We start from the raw sequence: 15,085 nt of genomic DNA, 5'->3' as shown, positions 1-15,085 counted from the left end.
GGCCTATCAGTTTTATAAGGGGGCGCCATGGGTTGCATCCCCAACTCCCCACAGACGCGGTTCATGGATGGATGGGTAGTTGTGGAGGAGGTATGCGGATGAGTCGATAAACTGTTGGGGCGTTAGGATATGCAGGAAGAAGGCGCCGGGATGTGAAGAGGGCTCAAGTCAATTTCGAATTCTCAGCAGCGTATATTTGGGAGCATGGCGGGCTTTCCATGCGTATGGGGGAGCGGGTGCAAGGGGCGCGGCCCACAGCTCTACCAACCACCCCGTATCATAGATCCAACTCCCAACCGTTAACGACTTGCACGCCAGCACCCTACATGGTGTCGATATGGCCCGAGAAGGATGTTCAAAACAGTGGTGTGCTTCGCGCTCTCGTCTATTTATAAGGTATTACAGATGCGGCCACTTGTAAGACAGGAGTATGGGAATTAATCTTATCCAATATGTAGAAGACAACACCGCACAACACTGTGTTAGCATGCATTGCACTGCCTGGGCCCTGTCGTGCCCGGCGTTGGGCCTCGTCGTTCGTCCGGGTGCCCGTCTCGCGTTGAAAAAGAACTTTCGGGTATTTCCCCGTTCCTGCACCCTCCACCAAGAGCACCAAAAATACATTCTTAATGCGGCCGCAGCGGAGCTCAGCCTATGAATCGAGCAATTTGCCGTTTGTTCTGCACCAGTGCGACGAATAGAAAGTTTGAAAATGAGAAAGCCATTCGCGCCCGCACGGATGATAATAAGGTAAAAGAAGGGCCAACAGCAGGAGAACTTTCAAAACCGAGACGGCTATATTCAACCGCCCGGTGCCCAGCACGCGCCAAAACGCGCGCAAACATGCAACCTGCTATATGATTGCATTCTTTTGGCTTATTGCATTGGCTCTCAGCACCGTAAGGTGCGAAGATTCGTGCTCCTGTACGCTGGCCAAAGCGGAACGAACAGCCAAATCGTGAGCGATCAAAATAAAAAATTCTACCATTTTTTTCTACGTTGTCACCACATCGTGACCACTGTACGATTGATACAAGTATCAAGGTCCGATTTTCAGCTCTTATGTACATTTATGTGCACGCTGTTAGTCAGGGCTGTCAGTCAAGTATAATTTCAAATCGTACGAACAAGTTGGATTAATGAACTGTACACACGGGGGAAAAATGCCACGCTGTTTGTCAAAGGGTCAGCATTGTGCCAGCGACGCGTCTCAAGCCGTTCCAGCATTGAGTTGCGTAAATTAGAATCACAGGCCGCAGCAAAACAAAAGTCCAAACAGAAAGGAGGATTCGCACACCAGTTCTTGGACGTGTTGGATTCTGCCCCGTCGTCGCCACGCAAGAGCCCCGTGAACGTACAGATCCTTGACTTTCTTTTCAACCCTCCCGTCCTCCTCGCGTTTCAGGCAGGTGAACTCGGAAGATGCGCCATAAATGGTGATGTGCACGCGCTAATCGCATGCAGGTGCTGGTATGGCATACGCACAGGCACACATACACAGACAGACAGACAGATAGACAGACAGACAGACCTCCGCCACGACACCTTTCTTACCCGCAGAATATGCAGGTCTACCTTACATATATACATGCATACATATGTACATGTTCATGCCCTTTGGCCAGCTTCACGATCAATGCATCCATCAATGCGCTGGCCCTCCACCTCGCCCGGCAACCATGACCGTGTGTGCGCGCGCCCGCCCGTGAATCCGGGTGGTTGCATTCCGGGGTGTTGCTGCTGAGTGCCCGGGTCCGCAATGCGGGTGATGGGATGGGGGGTCGTGTCGTACGCGGAGTACGGCACCAATAGATGAGAACACATGGCAGGTATTACTTTGCTATTGCCGCAGGGGTGTTGCTGTAGGACGTGCTTGCTTGGTGCGAGCTCATGCCAGTAGGTGGAGATGGAGATGCCGTATGTATGGATCCACATCGAAGGCACCGAAAGCCGCATTAGCTGATGCATCCCATGCGCGCAAAGAAAGAAACCCGCCATAACGGAAAATTTCAAATTCAAATTTTCCTCATATTCTGTGAGCTGCTTTAGGCAGCTTCCCAGCCCGGCGGGCCCTCCCCCGGGCGCCCTACATTGCTTTCCCCCAGCGCGCCCCCGCCCGCCATTTCAGTCGTAACACAATCGGAAATTCCCACCCGTCACAAAACACACACGCATGACGCCGCTCCCTCTCACGCCGCTGCGATTGATGTGCCGTCACTCCTCAATTCCCAGTAACGATAACATACATACATACATACCGACCTTACATACAGATGAAAACCCAGACCAGGTGGGTGTGAATGCACTGGCCGCACTGCCCTGGGCTTTCAAGGCAATAACGTGCAGACGCCGCCGCACACCACTCATATGCACCAAGACTGTACGGTTCCGTACCCTGAAGCCGTACGACATGTAAGGATCTCGTGGCGCGGATCCGTACGTCTATTTTACTGCACGCCAGGAACACAATACGCCCTAAAAACGTGGCGGAACATGTACTGCGCAAAAGCCGGCCCTGTTCAGCTGCGTGAGCGAGCTCTATTCCAGAGCGGAGGGAGCGGATGATGATGATGATGATGACGATGATGATAACGCGGAATACATTTCCTGCCATAGATATTAGTAGTACATAAACGTCTGTGCAAATATCTCCTTTTAGCTCAGTAATTTGCAGTTGGTAAATCATTTACTCGTTCATCAGTACGCGGCAGCCCACCAAGTTCCGTTCTCATCGAGTCTGCTGCTGTCGGGCGCCTTGGAAACGCCAGAGAAGGGGATGCCAGCGGAATTTGCCGCCGCTGCCCCCGCCGCTGCCGCCGCCGCCGCCGCCGCCGTCGGCGCGGGCTCGGGGCAAACCATGTTCTGCCGCGGGACAGAGTCACGGGGCGTGGCAGCATCACCGCCAACGCCGCAAGCAGCATTAGCAGCTGGGGCGCTGACGATGGTGACGTTAAAGCCACGGGGCTGCTGGCGCGGGGTGTTGCTGTTGCACATCGCCTCACCCCGAGGACTCGCCCACGGCACCGCCGCCGCCGCCGCCGCTGCCGCCGTTTCTCCTTCCGCAGTGCCGTACATCTCCACGCGTTCCGCCACCGGCATAGCTCCGGCGTAGCCGCGGCTGGTCGTGGCCAATTGCTGCGGTTGGCTGATGCCTGCAGAGGGCCCGACTACGACGACGGTCGTCATCCCCGGCGGAGGTGCCTGCTGCCCGACGTTTACAACGGAGGCGTTGTTGTATCCAGACGGCCCTGACGGCGCCGCCGCCATAGCTTTGCCGTCGCCCACGCGCTGCTTGGACCGCCGCTTGTGTACGATAACCGCCGCTACAGCCGCCACCGCTATCCCGGCGGCGAATGCACCGCCGATGATGATGCCGGCAAGTACGGGCATGCTGACGGTCTTTTTCTTCTTGGACGCTGGCGGCGCCGGCGGCGGCGGGGAGGCGGCGTTGCCGCTCCCCTGGAGCGTGGCGTCGCTGACGGCGCCGATGCCGCTCTCGTCGACCTGCGCGTTCTGTACTTGGGCCTGCAGTCCTGCTGTGCTGAAGTTGGCCGCCAGCGCGGTTGTGAGGGCCGTCAAGGCGGCGGTGTTGCCGGTGCTGGCGGCGACAGCGAGGTCAGTCAAAACGGTGGTCAGCGACGACTGCGCAACGGAAGCGACCTTGGCGGCGGACAGCAGTACGGCGGTGACGTCGACGGTCTGGCCCGCTGCCGCCGCCGTCGTCACCTGGCGGTCGAGCTGTACGAGCATGCTGCTCACCTCCGCTACTGCCGACGAGACGGCGGTTAGCAGCTGGTCCAGCTGGGGTGTCGTACGTGGGGGAGGTGGTGGGGAAAAGAAGGTGGTGGAAGGAGGGGAAAGGGAAGGGAAAGGGCGGGGAAGGGGAAGGGGAATTGGGGTTTTACGGAAGTACGACTGGATTCCAGAGTTCCAGGTATTGCGCGGTCGCAAGAAGCGAACAACCCCCCTGGACAAACGAAGAGCGTCTCCCTGTGGACTCAGCTGTGCAGCCGAAAGGCAAAGCGCCCGGTCCTATGATGCAACCCTAAAAGATCTGACCGACTCCGGGAAATCCGAAACCCCGCAAAACACAAACGTCTGTAAACGACATGCCTGCTACATACGCACGCGAAACACACACACATACATATACATACGTGCACACACACATGTATATACACACACACGCGAAACACACACACACGCGCGCGAAACACTCGGCCTCACCGTAGTCAGATCCAAAATCTGCTGCAGCCGGCGGTTTCTCGCGGGGCTCCTGTTCCCGTCGGAGCCATTTGATAGCTGTCCGGTCCATTCGATGTAGGAATCGCGCATAAGGCCCTTCAGGTAGGTTTTGTTGTCGGGCTGAAGTGTTTTCTGAATGAGATGGTACGACATGTTCGCAAAGTACGACTGCGCCACGTCATCGGTGGATATCGTGTAATTCAACAAGCCTGCGATGTGGTGGCGGTGATCGTGGTTGGAAAGCATTCGAGTTTGGTGTGTGTGACAGACATATAGACAGGCAGACAGATAGAGGCATGATGACAGAGATACAGCACGCGGAAGAGTCAGGCGGGGTTTACGTAGAGTCGTCATGGGGTATAACACCGATCCCAACACCGAGCAGTTTCCCTCCTTATAAACAAACAAACAAACAAACAAACAAACAAACAAACAAACAAACAAACAAACAAACAAACAAACAAACAAACAAACAAACAAACAAACAAACAAACAAACAAACAAACAGACACACAATCACAAAGCCACGCACGAACCAAACGGTTCACATCCAGTGTGTGGAACCTATTGTGTGACCCGAACACGTGTGCACGCAATCACTTACCTCACCTTACCTTACCACGCAAAGTCAAAGTCGCTACACAGACATATGTAGATATAAACCCTTTAAACCCAATAGACCCAATCAAACCCTACACGCACCCGACATAAAGCTGCTCGCCGGTCCAATCGCATTCAGCAGCCGCTGGTTAAGCAGATACACGCGGGCCACCAGCGGACTGCTGTCACGCCAATTTTGCCGTACAAAGTCGGCATCTGACGGCAGTGCATCCGCCGCGCCGGCTACGCCAACGCCGAAGTAGTTGTACACGGCCGCGTAGTCGGCGGCGGAAATGGTGCGCGGCGCCTGCTCTGAAAGATTGTACATGTATACGAGTGACGCTAGGTAGGCGGCCGGATTGATGAAAACGGAACTGCCAATGACAGACGGGGGTACGAAGGCCCGCATCGTCATTTGCGAGCGAACGGTTTTGCCGCCGACGGACAAAGCCGCGTCGCGGCAACCTGGATAGGCCGTTGCCTGGATAGGCCGTTTGGGGGGTTTTGGTGGGTGGGCAGTTGGTGGTTAGGCGGCGGTTGCCGGTGGGAAGTTTCTTCTCGTGGCGACGTACATAGCAGCTAAAGTTGGTTGTTGAAAATGTTTTAGATTGGGACAGTTAGCATTAGCATACACATGGTAATAACAACACTAATAACGATGTCGGCTGCCGTACGTGTGCCGTACGTTCTTGCCCTTTGACTCACCAACCCGAAGGTGACGTTGCTAAAGGTTGCAACGCCCTTGTCGTTCGTGCTTGCGTTCTGGGAATTTAGCACATCAGTCACTTGGAAGTAGTTGACCTGCATGTCAGACGTCAGGTGAGGCAAGGTGAGGCAGTTGACGTTCATTATTACACTCATTATTACACAGTTGCGCACATCAGCCTAACAGCATCCAGGCAACCCTGTTTTGATTTTTTTACACTATGAACCAAAAACAAAAGTAAATGTCCATTCCGATTTCTACGAGGTCGTGTTGCGAGACTTGATGGCCACGACAAGCGCCGCAAAGAATATACACATTTTCTTTTTCAGCCAGGACCCATGTGTTTACTACAGTTGTACACATCAGCCTCCCGTACCTACCGTACAGCCCGTAAGCGAGCCGGAGGCGCGCACGTGCACGGAGATCGCCCCCACGGTTGGAACCGCGTCGAGTCCCAGGGCGCTGGCGAGGTGCGGGAGGCGGATGGGAGCGGCTTGCAGCTGGAGCCCCCACCCTGTTGGGTCGCGAGGGCCGTAGGCGGGGGGCGGTGGAGGTGATTTGCGAATGTGCGGGACTGCAGGTGTGGCGACTGCTTTGCTGAAGATTAGTTCTGCATACAGCGTCTGTGGTGTGGTGTGGTGTGGTGTGGTGTGGTGTGGTGTGGTGTGGTGTGGTGTGGTGTGGTGTGGTGTGGTGTGGTGTGGTGTGGTGTGGTGTGGTGTGGTGTGGTGTGGTGTGGTGTGGTGTGGTGTGGTGTGGTGTGGTGTGGTGTGGTGTGGTGTGGTGTGGTGTGGTGTGGTGTGGTGTGGTGTGGTGTGGTGTGGTGTGGTGTGGTGTGGTGTGGTGTGGTGTGGTGTGCTTGCTGGATGTTTTTAAACATGCAAAGCATAACCGCTTACACCGTAACCGCACCGCTGTGTGTGCGAGCAGCCGTTTGTACCAACGGCTACATACCTTCGATTAAGGCGTTTATTGCCGTGCCGTCACCGGCCAGCGCCGCCGCGGCCGCAGCCACGGCCTTGACCTGTACGACGTACGACACCCGCGCCGCCAGGGCCACCGCCGCCAGCGGCACCAGGGCCAAATCCTCGGGTGAGTTGTCCGGAGATAGCAGCGTCGCCACGGCGTTGCCGTACAGGCGGCACACGGTCGCTGCGGCGGTGGCGGCGGCGGCGGCGCCGCCGCCGCATTGCTCCGTCGCCACGCGGATAACGTTCGTGCAGAGGGTGGTGTTGGTGAGGTCGAGGGCGAAAGATTGCTCTGGGCGTAGCGCGACTAGGGAGTCGAAGATGGCATCGACGTAGGCGTCAGGCGTTGGACACAGCGCAGAGTTAGGGGCGGCGAAGCTGACGGCCGGGGCTGCGATGACCACCAAGGCTGCGAGCGCTGTGTCCGCATATAACATATACACACCCTTGAGCCTGCGATGGCGGTCAGGCGGGAGGGGCAGTGCGGCGGGTTAGGAGAAAGGGAAAGGGAAAGGGTACAAACACACAAGCACACAAGCACACAAGCACACAAGCACACAAGCACACAAGCACACAAGCACACAAGCACACAAGCACACAAGCACACAAGCACACAAGCACACAAGCACACAAGCACACAAGCACACAAGCACACAAGCACACAAGCACACAAGCACACAAGCACACAAGCACACAAGCACACAAGCACACGAGCACACGAGCACACAAGCACACGAGCACACAAATAAACACAAGCACACAAGCACACGAGCACACAAGCACACAAGCACACGAGCACACAAATAAACACAAGCACACAAGCACACGAGCACACAAGCACACAAGCACACAAGCACACAAGCACACAAGCACACAAGCACACAAGCACACAAGCACACGAGCACACAAATAAACACAAATGCAAGTGCTGCACACACACACACACACACACACACACACACACACACACACACACACAGAGAGAAAGACGTCGACGCACCTCTCCAAGAAATTGTTTCTGAGTGCCTGAAATGCGCCTCCCTCAACATCCGAGGCATACACACCTAGCAGGCTGTACGCCACCGACGAGATACCCAAGCCACTGCCAAACGTGTCGGCAGAGAAGTTGCTTCCGTTTTGGGATCGCAGGACGTGTACGAGTAATCGAGTTGCAGGTGTTACGATTACACGGGCCGTCGAGTTTTCCGGGGGGGGAATCAACCACGGGGCTGAAATGCTGAAGGGTAGCTGTTGTCCGGTAAAGGCATCCGTACAGTTTTGCGCCTCAATGGTCACCTTATGGCCCTGCGGTCGGGGAGGAGGAGTGAAACGGCAAACACACACACACAGAGCCATAAAATTTACAACTGTCTGCTGCATATATTGCATATCCCATCATAATGAGGAAATAAGTGCCTTTCCTCAGGAATGAATGATGAGGGAGTATTAATAGGTTAAGGAACTAATCACTGATTTGTACGATCTCAATCGATTGGTGTGGAGGCTCTACGGCAATTCGCTGGTATAGGTCGTGGGTTCAATTCCTGAGAAGCCCCTCGACAATGTCGGGAGGATGAGATTACGGCTGGGGCTATTTAACTGTGGAGTTGAGGTCATAGATCATGGACGATGAATTGGTGGCGGCTGCCGGACCTTCTATCTCTACGGATGTTTGGTTGAGGGGTATTTAACCCTAGATATGACAAGCCAAATGTGTTCCATTGGCCCTGAAGCTTTCCCATTCTGAAACAACGACAATAATAACAACAACAATGGTCAAAGATGGCTCTCCGAAAAGAGCTCCGAAGATGGCAGGGGGGTGACAATTAGTGAATCTGTCGCTATTGGACGACGATGGTTTGGAGTCAAAGCAGTGCTTTTTGAGCGTGCACATGCAACGCAAGAGCATAGCTTCTCCAGACTACCTGCACCCCCTTAGGTTTGTGCACATAAACTTTCCATGAAGGGTCGCTTACCTCCCGACCCGCCACCACGAGGCCGTTTCCCGAGATCTCCCCCCGGGTGTTTGTAGACACGGGGGCATGTAGGGGACCAACGCCCGCCGAACCCTGCAACGAAAAAGAACACACCACACGCAACCCCCGGCGGGGCGAAAGGGTTTTACGCAGCCGTACCCGACCTGTTGGAACTGCTCGCACCAGCCCGTGTGTGCGTATGCGTGTATGTGCGTGTGTGTATGTGTGTGTATGTGTGTGTATAGGTTACAGGTATCTGACCGGGCCTGACATTGGCCAGGGGCTGCTGCCCCGCCCCAACGGAAAGACCGCCTAAGCTCTCTCCCGCGGACGGGAGAGTTGCGCGAGGGGGCCCTCTGCCCCCTCCTGAACAGCCGAGAGCCGCAGGTCCGCTAGCTCCGCTCTCCTCCCCCCGGGGGGTGGGGAAGGCGTCGCACGCACGCATGCTCTCACGCGTCAGTCAGTCACGAGTTCGCGCACTACATGAAGCAAGACTCCAGCCCCGTCCTGATCCGGGGTGCTCTCTGGGTGGGGGTTCTTCACTTAGAAAGAGGAAACCCGGAAACCACACACAAACCCTATCCATCCCTACTACTACGGTACGAGAGCCTACTAGAAAGCCCGCGGTGTGTATACCTGTGTAGACACATGTACACATATACAGACATATAAACTATCATAAGTTCTATATTTGTGTATTTGTGTATGTGTGTGTGCATCTCCACGACCAACAAGTGTCCAAACAAAACCGTGGCCATGTTGACAGGCACGGGTAGACAGACTGCCAAGCAGCGGGCTGGAAGTTTTTGCACGGCTGTGTGAGTATGTGGTTGGTTGCCTTTTGTGCCTAAATGCGGTCTTTTTAGGGGTAGGATGCTGAACAGCCGGATGGTACAAACGTACGACAATTACACGGCACCTACTATCACCGCCGCGCACATGTACATGCAAATACACACACGCACCGTGCAAGAGGCAGCGGGTCCAATGAAAAATGCGACGCCGGTCATATTAACCAGGGCTGGGACGGGCGGTGATGGCGGCCGGGAATCCGAGGGAAGATAATTGTAGGACGGTGGCAAAGAGCCACTGTTGACACTGGGCGAGGAAGGCGGATAAGTGGGCACCGAGGGGTTGGCCCCCACTTCCTGGAAGGAGACCCTCACTGCTGCAGGCGCTGTGTCAGCCATGTCGGACCAGGCGGGGGGAGGAGCTAAAGGCATTGATGCTGTATATGACACAGAGTCGGAAGACAATTGATTTTTTGTATCGTATTTGCTTGGCGGTAGCGGTACCATGGGCAGTCCGGTGAACTCCTCTGGGTCAACTCGCTTAGTAGCGGCCTCCGAAACAATTGCGACACTCAGAAGTCCCAGAAGTAATATTATCTTCATGATCATTCCTGCATGAATATTTGCAGCAAGGGAGGGCTCACATGGACTCTTAACGGAAGTCGAAGAAACCGGCGGTTCGCGTCGCAAGCACGGATCAATAAGCACTCGCCCATTCGAGGAGTTGATCATCTCAGGTAACATAAATATGTTTATTATATATCACCAATGCTTCTTATGGCAGGTGTTATGGGCAAGTGTGTGCGCGACCTTCAACCCACTCGCGTGCCCTTCCGCACCGATTTCTACTGTAAAGGGAAGGCAAGAATAAAGAATTATAGGGGTAGACATAAATTTGACATATATTGAAATACGTTTTTAAAAACTGGTACTAGGGAAGTACTCACTTTGACGGAAAGGCATCTTGCATGTCAACATTCGACCGGAGTGGTCGTGGAGCACGGTCGTCAATGCAACGGGCAAAGCTATGTATAATTTCTCCTCAGAAAAGGCTCTAATGTCTACCTGCGGTAACGCTTTTGTTTTGGCCAGCAAAGCATGGGTTTGACTGTACCCCAAAAAACATGCAAATCGAACACGGACACGTTGGTTGCTAGTATTTGTACCCTGAGCGATCTTATCGCGAAGTGCATATGCCAAATATATAAGGTGCCGTTTCGGTTCTGCGGCTAAGGAACAGGAGTAGCCATTTCGTACGACGGCGATCCTGTACGATTGCGCATAACCCAACAGTTCAGCAAAAAAGGAAATGAACTACGAGAACCCCTTCAGTAAGTCTCTGCCAGGAGAGCGCGAGCGACAACTCGGGAGTAAAGTCGCCCATGAGACAGGGTGCAAGCCAGCGATGCAGCCGTTTCGGTGCCGGAACGCAAGCTGCAGCACGACTTAGTGAAGTACAGTATCGAGAAGGTAAGTCCTTGGTGTACTTCTTTCACTGTCGGGATCTTCCTAATTTATAGTGTATGTATTAACAGTCGGCCGTCGATGTGGTTGTGCATCGTACCTTTGTGCGTTCGCGTTGTTACCGCGGCGCACCTGTCGCGCAGTCTTCCTCATTCAACATATGTGTCAATGATACAAAAAAACTAATCTAAACTCCGATCCTGCTTCTGCATAAATGCAACTCTTAACCTGCGGACAGATGGGCACAGACGGTCCGACAGGCCCAATTCGCCGAGTCTGATCGCCAGCTTCCAAAAGCCGAACTACCCATGTGACAATATAATTGTGAAATGACAAATTTGCCTTCTGAAGTAAGGTATCTAAATACCAAACCCTCGCTCTTTTCCGTCCCACCCTGTCCCTCCGGCATCCAGTCATGCCCACAAGATCCTTTGACTCAAGTCCCGACAACGACTCCCACAACCCGCAGCAATTCAAGGACCTTGTAGAAGTGCAACATGCATATACTAACGCATCATACAACTACTAACGTAGCGAGCGTTTTTGAAGTTTCTGTTTGGTCCGACCTGGAAGCGGCAGACCAGTCCGACAAGATCCGACGAGGCCAACGCGGAGCCCCGAAACAGACCTTCCTCCAACATGAAAAAAAGTACATTCTTTACGAGCGTTTGGAAAACTTGAGTCTCTTTCGTTCTGTTCTTCTCTCAGGTTTCGGTCAATTATTAGCTGCTCGTTGCGCTTTGCTGTAACGTAACTAAGCGCTTCGCAAATGGTACATCCTTAGAGTCTTGCATTGAGAGTCCAAGCTTGGCCAAGACAGGTAGCGGTAGCATTATATGACTCTTCGCCGGTCTGTTTGAAGACCGAGGTCTTTTCCGCCCTCGGCTGCCGCCTGCTGCCAGGAACCGCGAAAATCTGGGACTGCAATCTTTTCCGCGCCACAAATAACGGAGCTTTCAAGTCTTAAGAGAAAATAAACCTTAGGATTTAACCAGGAGTAACCCCAAGTAACCGGCCAGTCTCTGGATGATCCCGCTTCCCCCCCTCTCCTACCGACTCCTACCTGCCCTGCCGTGAAGCTCCGGCTCAGTATCCAAAGTGATCCGAGGGCACCTTCCCCCTTTCCCCCACAATCACGGCAATCACGGCATCACCGTGTCGCCGCTTTATGCCGTACTGACGCAGCTGAGGTTCCGGTGTGTGCGCGACGAACGAAACGAACGAAACGACGCAACGCAGCTCCAGAATCGGCAGTCTAAAACGTAGTTGTGGAGCGGCACCGAACCCAACGAGGCGCCAACCTCCCCCCCGGCCCCACTTCTCACCGCCATGCATTTGGGGACAGCTGATCAGACGAGGTCGCGGGGGGGAAAAGGTGACTCCGAGCCGTACCACGTTCAAACAGGGCACGGGAAATACCTGGGGATGGCGTGTCCACAGGCGCACCTGGCGTTGCTTCCCACCTTGATTGCTAGAGAGCTGCAGGTCACCGAAATGTTACCAAGTCCATCAGCATCCATAAAAATTTTTAAAATGCTGTCATTCGTTTTCTCTCATCTATTCCGAACGGCCGCCCGCTCGTGCGCAATCGTTCGTTCCTTCGTTCGCCCGTGGCCCCCGGGACGTCCAAGATTCGGCGCCTTCACAACATCCCACACGAATTATCATAAGCTAATTCGTAAATTGGCACCGCAAATACCCCAAAAAAACGGTTGTAGTACCCGCATCAGCAATACATGCATCAGCATCATCAGCAATAGCGGCAGAAGCAGCTGCAGTAACGATAATAGCAGCAACAGCAGCAGCCCAGCCTGTAGCCCCAAGCAAATGTAGTCTCTCAACGCACCCACCCAGCCCCGATGTTCGCTAGGCAATGCGGTGCCAAACTAAACCTTCACACATGCGCGGGTGGGTGTGGCACTGCGAGTCCCCCCAAGCTAACTGATCGACATGGCGATATAGTCCTTTCCTTCCGCAACTCCCATGTCTCGGACGCGTAGTGCGCAGAACGATACGACGCCGCTGGTTTGCACGCCTGTCACCAATACAACGACAACAACGACGACAACGACAACAACGACGACAACGCTGGCGCAGCTATCAGCTGCGCGTGGGGCCAGGTGGCAGAAGTGCCACTTGTTGCTGGCAAAATTGTTGTTGGTAAAATTTCATGCGCCTAGGCTATTCTCCTGGAGGGAGGGAGGGAGAGAGGCTATGCAGTCCGGGTAAACCTGCGTGCTGATGCATCATCATTACCACCATCATCATCATCATCATCATCATTACCACCATCATCATCATCATCATTACCACCACCATCATCATCATCATCATCATCATCATCATCATCATCATCATCATCATCATCATCATCATCATCATCATCATCATCATCATCATCATCATCATCGTCAGCATCATCGTCAGCACCAACGTCATCATCAATCTGTGATGATAGATCCCCTCACGAACCTGTGGCCTCCCAAGACATGTCATGTGGTACATTCATGTACGGCATTCGTACTGTCTCCCTGGCTGGCATGTACAGAAAACTACGGGAAACAACAGCCGACGGGAGACAATTATTGACATACATACAGTTCGACGGACATTTGTGCGAGGCTACGGACAAACAAACAGGCAGACACGCCAGCAAACACAATTAAAAGCACATGGCGGCCCCTTTTCAGTTTCCCTGTTTGCTTGTGTTGGCAGGAGGGGCCCGCGTGTTGTTTGTGCGTGTGTATGTATGTGCGTGTTTTGCAATGATCAATGCTGCACTATGGAGCAATGCAATGACATGAACGGCACCAGGTAAGCGAGCCAGCACCAGAAATTAAAGCAACGCACAGCAGGCCACAAGGCGGGGCACCTGCCTTGCAAAAGCCCTTCAACGAGAACCACCAGCTCCTCTTTCTCCCTTTTCCCCCGTCCGAAAAAGCATAAGCCCCCCAAAAAACACAGCAGTTGAACACTTTTGGCACAGACGCACTACGGGATCCCCCCGACCCCCCCCGGGGGGGGAGAAAGATACTAACCCAGCATGAACACCATCACATATGCAACATATGCTGCATATACGTCAACAGATGTACGACACATGTGTTAACGTGTACGACACCACGTGTACCGCACGTAGTCTAGCAGGCCGGGCGTACTCCTGAACCGTACGATATATACACGTAATGTAGTCTACAAAAATAAGCTCGTAGCAGCTAGTAACCCTAGTCCGACCTTCTCCCCCTCAACATCACATCCCCCACACGTGCCGCCCCCCGAACCCATACCCTTCGAGTTAACCACTCGGTAATACTGGGTCAGGACTACCGTGCCTCATCTACTGAGTGTACGGCACGTGCTGTACGGAACCGTTTACGTGCATTATTCCGTTGGTTAACGGCTTCATTCCCATCCCGCCCCGTACCTACATCTATACTCCACCTTCGGAGATGCGAGCGCCGCAAGGCAACAAGGGCTCACCCAACCCGCTGACGCCCGTGTCGCACCCTGCGAGTGCGGCTGCAGCTGGGGCGGCAGCGGAGCCGCTCGCCTTTACCTCGGCCGCCGCACCGACGGCCATCGGCCACGACACGAGTGAAGTGAACGATCCTGCAGCCGGCTGCTGCAGCTGCGACGGCGGCAACCTAAGTAGGCTGTAGTTGATGTCCGTACCGCCATCACCGTCACCGTCACCATCGCCGTCGCTGTCGCCGTCACTGCCGGACCCCGTCCCAGGTCCTGGTGGTGACGATTTGGGTCGTAGCAATAAGGCCCCGGAGGACGAGGCCGCGGCTTGTTCCTCGTCGTCGGTCGACCTCCCGCCGGGGCTCCTGTGCGCCGCGGGTAGTGTACGGCGTGTAATGTACGGCATGTGATGTGCGGCGTGCGATATATAGCGGTGTGGTGTGGCAGCGCGGTTCACTAATTACCATTCATTACCATTAATTACTATTCATTACCATTAATTACCATTAATTACCATTAATTACCAGTAATTACCATTAATTACCATTAATTACCAGTAATTACCAGTAATTACCAGTAATTACCACTAATTACCACTAATTACCATTTGGTACGCAATGAGTGAGCCTCTACGACAAAAGGTGAGTTATGTCCTGCGGTTCCGTGCGGTTCAAAGTGACCTGTAATGAATGGGGGAGTGACGTTGCGACACCGGACATGTGGGCCTTGTGCGGCGTCTGGAGTCGTGTAGTCGTAGAGTCACGTGTAGTTGTGGGACACGTTACGCAGTGGGGGTGGGGGGGAGAGAGGCGCCTCTGACGTAGGCGGCTGGGGAGGTAAGGCAGCCGGCATGGGGCCACCCCCACCGCG

The 15,085-nt window shown here is 54.1% G+C and overlaps 3 protein-coding genes across 3 annotated transcripts; 1 reads left to right on the top strand and 2 right to left on the bottom strand.

The window, feature by feature from the left end:
* Positions 1-1,608: 1,608 nt before the first annotated feature.
* On the bottom strand, positions 1,609-1,998 carry VOLCADRAFT_95746 (uncharacterized protein; the record flags this gene model as incomplete). Its single annotated transcript, XM_002954807.1, has 1 exon — positions 1,609-1,998. The coding sequence occupies one exon, from the start codon at positions 1,996-1,998 to the stop codon at positions 1,609-1,611; it is 390 nt and encodes a 129-aa protein (XP_002954853.1).
* A 699-nt stretch (positions 1,999-2,697) lies between these two features.
* Positions 2,698-10,030, bottom strand: VOLCADRAFT_118880 (uncharacterized protein; the record flags this gene model as incomplete). The annotated part of the gene is made up of 11 exons (XM_002954806.1): positions 2,698-3,801; positions 4,228-4,454; positions 4,948-5,326; positions 5,551-5,646; positions 5,932-6,013; positions 6,065-6,174; positions 6,464-6,465; positions 6,506-6,972; positions 7,520-7,824; positions 8,496-8,588; positions 9,461-10,030. 11 exons carry the CDS (start codon positions 10,028-10,030, stop codon positions 2,698-2,700), a joined length of 3,435 nt encoding a protein of 1,144 aa, XP_002954852.1.
* A 565-nt stretch (positions 10,031-10,595) lies between these two features.
* VOLCADRAFT_95744 (uncharacterized protein) lies at positions 10,596-13,416 on the top strand (the record flags this gene model as incomplete). Its single annotated transcript, XM_002954859.1, has 4 exons — positions 10,596-10,617; positions 11,164-11,240; positions 12,751-12,870; positions 12,931-13,416. The coding sequence occupies 4 exons, from the start codon at positions 10,596-10,598 to the stop codon at positions 13,414-13,416; spliced, it is 705 nt and encodes a 234-aa protein (XP_002954905.1).
* Positions 13,417-15,085: the final 1,669 nt, after the last annotated feature.

This window comes from Volvox carteri (genome assembly GCF_000143455.1).
Source record: "Volvox carteri f. nagariensis unplaced genomic scaffold VOLCAscaffold_46, whole genome shotgun sequence".
Taxonomy (NCBI): domain Eukaryota; kingdom Viridiplantae; phylum Chlorophyta; class Chlorophyceae; order Chlamydomonadales; family Volvocaceae; genus Volvox; species Volvox carteri.
The sequence above is the reverse complement of the archived record's forward strand: the minus strand, read 5'-3'. Positions and strand labels throughout refer to the sequence as shown.